Source organism: Ambystoma mexicanum, chromosome 3p (genome assembly GCF_040938575.1).
Source record: "Ambystoma mexicanum isolate Mex_15411 chromosome 3p, UKY_AmexF1_1, whole genome shotgun sequence".
In the NCBI taxonomy this organism is placed as follows: domain Eukaryota; kingdom Metazoa; phylum Chordata; class Amphibia; order Caudata; family Ambystomatidae; genus Ambystoma; species Ambystoma mexicanum.
This window is the reverse complement of record NC_090925.1, coordinates 27291308-27300797: the sequence shown is the minus strand read 5'-3', so window position 1 is coordinate 27300797 and position 9490 is coordinate 27291308. Positions and strand designations below refer to the sequence as shown.

Sequence of the window (9490 nt, the reverse complement as noted above, 5' to 3'; positions counted from 1 at the left end):
ATGCAATTTCACAGGGTCTCTACAGGGCACACTTCTAAATTCAATTTTCCAGAGATGCTATTGGGCACATTTCTACATGCAGCTTTCCAGAGTGTCTATTGGATACACTTCTATAATCAATTTTCACAGATGCTATTGGGAGCCTAAATGCAGCTTTCACAGCGTGGCTATTGGGTACACTTCTAAATGCAACTTTCACAACCAGGCTATTGGGCACCTTTCTAAATTCAATTTTTCCAGAGAGAGGCTACTGGGCGCACTATTAAAATCAATTTTCCAGAGAGGCTATTGGGAACACTTCTAAATTCAATTTACCAGGGAGGCTATTAGGCACCCTTCTAAAATTCACAGGGGGGTTATTGGGAGCTCTACTAAATTCATAGCGAGGTTATTGGCACGCTTCTAAATGCACTTTTCACAGAGGGTCTCTACAGGGCACACTTCTAAATTCAATTTACCAGAGAGGCTATTGGGCACGCTTTCTAAGTGCAACTTTCACATGCTAACATTCACAATTCCATCTAGACGCGACGCAGGCCAGTATTCACAATTCTATCCAAGAGTGGACATGCTAACATTCACAATTCTATCCAAGAGTGGACATGCTAACATTCACAATTTCATCTAGACGCGACGCAGGCCAGTATTCACAATTCTATCCAAGAGTGGACATGCTAACATTCACAATTCTATCCAAGAGTGGACATGCTAACATTCACAATTCCATCTAGACGCGACGCAGGCCAGTATTCACAATTCTATCCAAGAGTGGACATGCTAACATTCACAATTCTATCCAAGAGTGGACATGCTAACATTCACAATTCCATCTAGACGTGACGCAGGCCAGTATTCACAATTCCATCTAAGAGTGGACATGCTAACATTCATAATTCTATCTGAGTGTGGACATGCTAACATTCACAATTCTATCCAAGAGTGGACATGCTAACATTCACAATTCTATCCAAGAGTGGACATGCTAACATTCACAATTCGATCTAGATGTGACGCAGGCCAGTATTCACAAATCCATCTAAGAGTGGACATGCTAACATTCATAATTCTATCTGAGTGTGGACATGCTAACATTCACAATTTTATCCAAGAGTGGACATGCTAACATTCACAATTCTATCCAAGAGTGAACATGCTAACATTCACAATTCCATCCAGACGCGACGCAGGCCAGTATTCACAATTCCATCTAAGAGTGGACATGCTAACATTCATAATTCTATCTGAGTGTGGATATGCTAACATTCACAATTCTATCCAAGAGTGGACATGCTAACATTCACAATTCTATCCAAGAGTGGACATGCTAACATTCACAATTCGATCTAGATGTGACGCAGGCCAGTATTCACAAATCCATCTAAGAGTGGACATGCTAACATTCACAATTCTATCCAAGAGTGAACATGCTAACATTCACAATTCCATCCAGACGCGACGCAGGCCAGTATTCACAATTCCATCTAAGAGTGGACATGCTAACATTCATAATTCTATCTGAGTGTGGAGATGCTAACATTCACAATTCTATCCAAGAGTGGACATGCTAACATTCACAATTCTATCCAAGAGTGGACATGCTAACATTCACAATTCGATCTAGATGTGACACAGGCCAGTATTCACAAATCCATCTAAGAGTGGACATGCTAACATTCATAATTCTATCTTAGTGTGGACATGCTAACATTCACAATTTTATCCAAGAGTGGACATGCTAACATTCACAATTCTATCCAAGAGTGAACATGCTAACATTCACAATTCCATCCAGACGCGACGCAGGCCAGTATTCACAATTCCATCTAAGAGTGGACATGCTAACATTCATAATTCTATCTGAGTGTGGATATGCTAACATTCACAATTCTATCTAAGAGTGGACATGCTAACATTCACAATTCGATCTAGATGTGACGCAGGCCAGTATTCACAAATCCATCTAAGAGTGGACATGCTAACATTCATAATTCTATCTTAGTGTGGACATGCTAACATTCACAATTCCATTTAGATGTGACGCAGGCCAGTATTCACAATTCCATCTAAGAGTGGACATGCTAACATTCTTAATTCTATCTGAGTGTGGGCATGCTAACATTCACAATTCCATCTAAGAGTGGACATGCTAACATTCTTAATTCTATCTGAGTGTGGACATGCTAACATTCACAAGTCCATCTAAGAGTGGACATGCTAACATTCACAATTCCATCCAGACGCGACGCAGGCCAGTATTCACAATTCCATCTAAGAGTGGACATGCTAACATTCACAATTCTATCCAAGAGTGAACATGCTAACATTCACAATTCCATCCAGACGCGACGCAGGCCAGTATTCACAATTCCATCTAAGAGTGGACATGCTAACATTCATAATTCTATCTGAGTGTGGAGATGCTAACATTCACAATTCTATCCAAGAGTGGACATGCTAACATTCACAATTCTATCCAAAAGTGGACATGCTAACATTCACAATTCGATCTAGATGTGACGCAGGCCAGTATTCACAAATCCATCTAAGAGTGGACATGCTAACATTCATAATTCTATCTGAGTGTGGACATGCTAACATTCACAATTTTATCCAAGAGTGGACATGCTAACATTCACAATTCTATCCAAGAGTGAACATGCTAACATTCACAATTCCATCCAGACGCGACGCAGGCCAGTATTCACAATTCCATCTAAGAGTGGACATGCTAACATTCATAATTCTATCTGAGTGTGGATATGCTAACATTCACAATTCTATCTAAGAGTGGACATGCTAACATTCACAATTCGATCTAGATGTGACGCAGGCCAGTATTCACAAATCCATCTAAGAGTGGACATGCTAACATTCATAATTCTATCTGAGTGTGGACATGCTAACATTCACAATTCCATCTAAGAGTGGACATGCTAACATTCACAATTCGATCTAGATGTGACGCAGGCCAGTATTCACAAATCCATCTAAGAGTGGACATGCTAACATTCTTAATTCTATCTGAGTGTGGACATGCTAACATTCACAAGTCCATCTAAGAGTGGACATGCTAGCATTCATAATTCGATCTAGATGTGACGCAGGCCAGTATTCACAAATCCATCTAAGAGTGGACATGCTAACATTCACAATTCTATCCAAGAGTGAACATGCTAACATTCACAATTCCATCCAGACGCGACGCAGGCCAGTATTCACAATTCCATCTAAGAGTGGACATGCTAACATTCATAATTCTATCTGAGTGTGGAGATGCTAACATTCACAATTCTATCCAAGAGTGGACATGCTAACATTCACAATTCTATCCAAAAGTGGACATGCTAACATTCACAATTCGATCTAGATGTGACGCAGGCCAGTATTCACAAATCCATCTAAGAGTGGACATGCTAACATTCATAATTCTATCTGAGTGTGGACATGCTAACATTCACAATTTTATCCAAGAGTGGACATGCTAACATTCACAATTCTATCCAAGAGTGAACATGCTAACATTCACAATTCCATCCAGACGCGACGCAGGCCAGTATTCACAATTCCATCTAAGAGTGGACATGCTAACATTCATAATTCTATCTGAGTGTGGATATGCTAACATTCACAATTCTATCTAAGAGTGGACATGCTAACATTCACAATTCGATCTAGATGTGACGCAGGCCAGTATTCACAAATCCATCTAAGAGTGGACATGCTAACATTCATAATTCTATCTGAGTGTGGACATGCTAACATTCACAATTCCATTTAGATGTGACGCAGGCCAGTATTCACAATTCCATCTAAGAGTGGACATGCTAACATTCTTAATTCTATCTGAGTGTGGACATGCTAACATTCACAATTCCATCTAAGAGTGGACATGCTAACATTCTTAATTCTATCTGAGTGTGGACATGCTAACATTCACAAGTCCATCTAAGAGTGGACATGCTAGCATTCATAATTCTATCTGAGTGTGGACATGCTAACATTCACAATTCCATCTAAGAGTGGACATGCTAGCATTCATAATTCTATCTGAGTGTGGACATGCTAACATTCACAATTCTATCTAAGAGTGGACATGCTAACATTCTTAATTCTATCTGAGTGTGGACATGCTAACATTCACAATTCCATCTAAGAGTGGACATGCTAGCATTCATAATTCTATCTGAGTGTGGACATGCTAACATTCACAATTCCATCTAAGAGTGGACATGCTAACATTCTTAATTCTATCTGAGTGTGGACATGCTAACATTCACAATTCCATCTAAGAGTGGACATGCTAGCATTCATAATTCTGAGTGTGGACATGCTAGCATTCATAATTCCATCTAAAGTTATTTGAGGATACAAATATACAAAAGTTCAAAGGGGGGTAAACATTGCAATGGTCTTTTGGCAAAAGGAGACGCATACCTTTTAGATTGAGAGTACAAAATGATTGAAGCGACTGTTGATTCCGTCAAAATGTTATGATACCTCCCATGTTAAGACAAATCATCACATTGAGGGGGGTGACTGAGACAGGGATGTATAGGTACACTATATGGGGGAGGGTGGACACTGGGTGTAGTGGTCGTGTATTGAACAGTGGTCTAATACTGACCGGTGAGGAGGCAAGTGTATAGGGGTTCCAGTATTGCAGAAATTAGAAGAACAAGTTACTTTCTTACCTGGTAACGTTCTTTCGATGGGATGTTCCGATGACGTATTACACATCCATGACAGGCAATCACCACATACTCATCTAGGCCACTCCATACTTCATCTACCTCTCTATCTGAGTCTTCACCTCCGTGTCCCTCCCCTGCCTGGCTTTCTGCTGGTTCTGTCTGCACAAGTCTTATTGGTTTGTCATTTAAGTGAAAGAAAAACTCTCCTTATTGCCACTCATCTTCTGACCCATTAGGCATATTGCCTCGTGGTGATGACGAAGGTGTAGACGCACCCGCTACACTGGGTGGAGGTGTCAACTCACTAGCTACAATAGGTGGTGCTTCCCCTCCCTGGGCAACATTTGTCCCCTGTCACACCAGGCTCTTAATCGTGTCAACTCCATTTGTGCGGAGGTGAGTTGTCTCTCCAAATCCCCAGTGAGACGTGCTAGGTTTACTGAAGGGGCACTAGTAGGTCCGCACAGCCCTCTAGGGTCATATGGAGGTGGGGCTGTGGCTGCGCTGGTTGAAGGGGCACTTGGTTCAGGCAAATAAGATGGGTCACTATACCCTGCAGCAGGCCAAGTTAGTAAAGGGTATAATCTGGTGAGGTCATTGTTCCCTGTTTTCACCACTTTTTCTTCTGTTGTTACTCCCCCTTCTCCTTTTGGGGTTGATGCCGCTTACGGCGATACATCCTTTGTTATATCATTACCGGGGGCTGCGTCTTCAAACATCCTCTAGAGGTCCAATATTTCACCTCTATTTTGGAGCTGCTTACCTCGATACTTTGCTAGCAAGTGGGTTGTCACAAGGTCTAATACTCTTTTGTCAAATGACACCCCTTCTGGCCATACTTGGGAAGCTCCCTCTCCCTTTATTTCCGTGAGTCACTGCTCATGGTATTTTTGTATTTTCTCACTGTGCAGGGGGATGTGCTGGCAGATATGAGCTAAGGGTGTGTCTCCCCCAAATGCTCTTTTGTTTACCTTTTGCGTTTACTCGGATGCTTATGTGTTACACAATGCAGTTGGAAAAAAACTTGAAATTGCTCTATTACCATCTTCTGTCCCACACTGGGATAAACCACAACAACCTTTTTTACTTACACCTCTTCAGAAACAAAAAAATATACTCTTGATCAATACTCTTTGCATAAATGACATATAATTACATACATACTTTTGGACAGACCAACACGTTTATCTTTGACAACAATTAACATGTAACATGTATTTCTGTAGTACCCATTACACTCTAACGTCCTTTATTCAAATTTGCCCTTGTCTATTTTCTCATTTACTCCCCTTACCCCCTTTCCCCGAGCCCAGGTGGAGTGTCTCCTACAAGAGTTCTGCTCACCGAAAAAAGAATATTCTAAATTACTACTCCGAGTCTACTCAATATATGAGACTCCTACGTTTTTTATCTCCACTTATTCCCAGCACTGGTCAAGACAATGCTACGCGGCGCCGCCTTCTACCCCCTTTCGGAGCTTGGATCCCGTATTCCTTTACCTCTGTATCCACAACATAATGGCCGTATAAAGGAAAGAAGAGAAAAAAGCCTATCAGTTACACTCACACAGTCCCTAGGCCCAAGATCTGACTCCCCCTTGTTAGTTTATCCTTAACCCTTACACCAGCCATTTCATAAATTTCCCCTCTTTAAGAATCTTGCAACTGGTAATCACCTGTCCGGGGTGGTCTGAGAGCCTCCGTTCAAGGTCTATCCACAATCAGGGCCGCACCCCAACCAAGCCGTGACCCACCTTGGCGAGCAGTTGGGTATATGCAAAGATGACAGGGACCCTTGGAACCTTTCGTTTTGTGCGCACACTGGTCAACCGTGGAGGCGATGGTTTTGCTGGGGGCGTCCCGTATCTCGCCACACGGCACAGGGGCCTCTCTCGGCGCACCTTCTCGATCACGTCGCGGGGGTCACCAAATGAAAGTGCTCACTCCCCAACATTACCAATATAAACAGATTGCGTGGTTGCCAAAGGTTTATAAGAATCGGCATCCAGAGAACTCTGCAGCCCTGTGAGCACTCTGGCAAACATTACACTTACAATGGATTATAAGGCAAAAAGCATCATCAGTGATGTCAGCTATACAGGTTACAAAAAACGATGTTATTGGTTACGAGGCGACTATGCATAGGTGCCTGTAGGTGCTGCTTCATTAGGATTGGCTGCTCCTTTGGCAGGAGGGTGAGCCTTACGTGGTTCAGCTGGACGTGTCCGGGTGGGGTGAATGTCGGGTCAAGCTGGAGATGCAGTTGAAACTAGCTAAACTGCCATGAACTCTTAATCTAAACATGTAATAAACAACGAGCATCAATATACCTTTGAGTAATGGGAGGAGAGTGTGGTGGAGCAGAGTGCAGAGGAGAGTAATGGGAGGAGAACACAGCAGAATGTAGTGGTACTAGAGTAGGGGCAGAGTATGGGGAGTAGGAGGTAGTAGTGGTCATGGGAGTAGTGGGGAGTAGTGCGAAGAGAGAGTACTAGGGAATAGGATCTGAGGGAATAAGCTTTGTAGAACATTGAAGAGACAGAGGAGAGAATCTGAGGGAGAGAGAGGAGAGACAGTGGGAGGAATAGCAGGCTGTAGAGTAGGAAGAAGTTAAAGAACCCCAGGGTGACAAATAAAAGGACAGGAGAAGACAGGGAAACTGGAGCCTGGGTAATTAAAAGGCACTTAACCCATTCCTAAAGATCATTGTATTTTTTCTGTAGGATCTTCGGGCAGGAGCTCCCTACTGAAAGGTAGTTAGATAGATAAGGTGTTTGTATTTATGCCATCACAACCAGCAAGTCAGATTACAGATAGTAGAGGTGACAATCTTAGGGTTCAATGATGCCTAGGCTAACGAGAGAAAAGCCTGGGAAATGAGAGAGAGGGGGACTACCCTTAGTGAACCCATTCATGGAAAGTCAAATGAAAACCCTTGAACCATCTTCTAGAGTTGGTGTTCCTGAGGGCATCTGGGAATCTTGCCAGTGGAGAAATTAATAGACGCGCTGCAGGAAGCTGAAGAGGACACGGTTAGACATAGAGAGCAAGCAGGCTTCACGACTGTGAGGTGCGATTGGTGTCGAGTGGGAAAGGTTGTAGAGCAAGTATAAAAGACACTATATTGCAAGTACAAACACTTGCTGAGTTAATGACAAAACCTTGTATGGAAGATATGGATGGCATCTAATGTTTGCCATCATATAAGGGTAAGCTTGTGGCACTACTGCAAAAACAGCACGAAATACCAAATTTTCCAGCCATGTCTAAATCTTCTACTACTTGCACAATAACAGAAAACGGTGGCAGACAGTGATTACTATTTTATTTGACTATTACTATAATAAAAATGATGCTAGTTATAGGCTTATTCTCATTGATATTCATATTTTTCACCTCATTATTAGTCCAGTTCAGTCCTGCGGAATTTAGTTCATGAACGTCAGGTTGCAAAGATTGTATAGATGTTGCCCACAATATCCTGCTGGGGTTTCATGAAATCCTCTTTCCGGCAGGAAGATCAGTCTCACGCGGTACCTATGCCAGTACCTATGCCTGTACCTATGCCAAGATTGCTTCTACTGGAGAATCTACACTTTGATAAAGACCAGATGAGGCTCAGGCTGCATCAAACTCCAACTCTTCTGCAGCCCTTGGCACGATGGATAATCCTGGTCAACACCTTCTTCAGTTTAGTGTTGCCCAGTATTAAAACTGCAGAGTTCAGAGCTGGGAAGCTTGAAATGATGAGAATGCATGCTAAAAATACAGGAGTTCCTGGGTGGGCCAGATTTGACATCAGGAGCCACTGGGGGACATAAAGCAAGACATAGACGATGAGCAAAGATGCAATGGTTTTCATGGCTCCGCAGTAGGCGTCTAGACGGGGGTTACTGAAGCCATCTGAATTCTGCCCCATCTTCTTCATGTGAATACAGAGGAATGTGAGGATTGTTGCACCCGAGAAGGTGAGCATTGCAAAACAGAAGGATGCAACCAAGGCATTAATGGAGATGGGATTCTCATGCACCCATGAATTGACGGAACGTTGACCTGAGACATTGGTAGCTTCATTGACCGAGTTGTTGAAGGCTGCCTCATCTGTGCCTTTGATTTGTAGGTAGAAGACTATGGGCAGGCAAGAGGCAAAGGAAACTATGACGGACCCCAACAGCAACCACGGCACCAATCCTGGCAACCGCACCTTTAGCCTCATGAGGTATGAGTTGTTGAAATTCACAATATTCACACAATAGTAAATGCACAATATGGTTGTGAACGAGAGGCTGGATGAGCGCAAAGAGAACAACAAAACCCGAATAGTTTTTTGAACGTCATCGTGCAAGTAGAATTTGATAAAGAACATTCTGCAGATACAGGTCCCAAAATGAATGCACAGGTGGCAAATGTTCAAGGCTCCCAAGCTGGAAAGGATGAGGTCAGGCGTGTTGAAGTCATTGCTTCTTTGTAGCAAATCTGTGAAAGTCACTGACAGGATGAAGGTGTTTCCCAGCAAACCTATCATAAAGAAGACTCCATGATAAGCGAATTCAGGGATGTCTTGATAAGTCTGCATTTTCTCCTCTCGGCTCACAACCTTCTGACTGTAAAGGCTTTCAAATGCTTGTGAATTCACCTGGAAGACAGCTCAGATCTATTCAATACACAGTTTCCAATGGCTGAGAAAGGCATTTGACTGATGCAAATGGTGTTTTGATTCCTCAATCGCTATTGCATTCATCTAAACTGCCCAACATCCTGCCATCGCTTTGAATACATTCCAAAAGGGAAATGAGCATT

The 9490-nt window shown here is 42.7% G+C and overlaps 1 protein-coding gene across 1 annotated transcript; it reads right to left on the bottom strand.

The window, feature by feature from the left end:
• Positions 1–8318: 8318 nt before the first annotated feature.
• On the bottom strand, positions 8319–9266 carry LOC138579678 (taste receptor type 2 member 40-like). Its single transcript, XM_069649917.1, has one exon. The coding sequence runs from the start codon at positions 9264–9266 to the stop codon at positions 8319–8321; it is 948 nt and encodes a 315-aa protein (XP_069506018.1).
• Between the last annotated feature and the right edge of the window lie 224 nt (positions 9267–9490).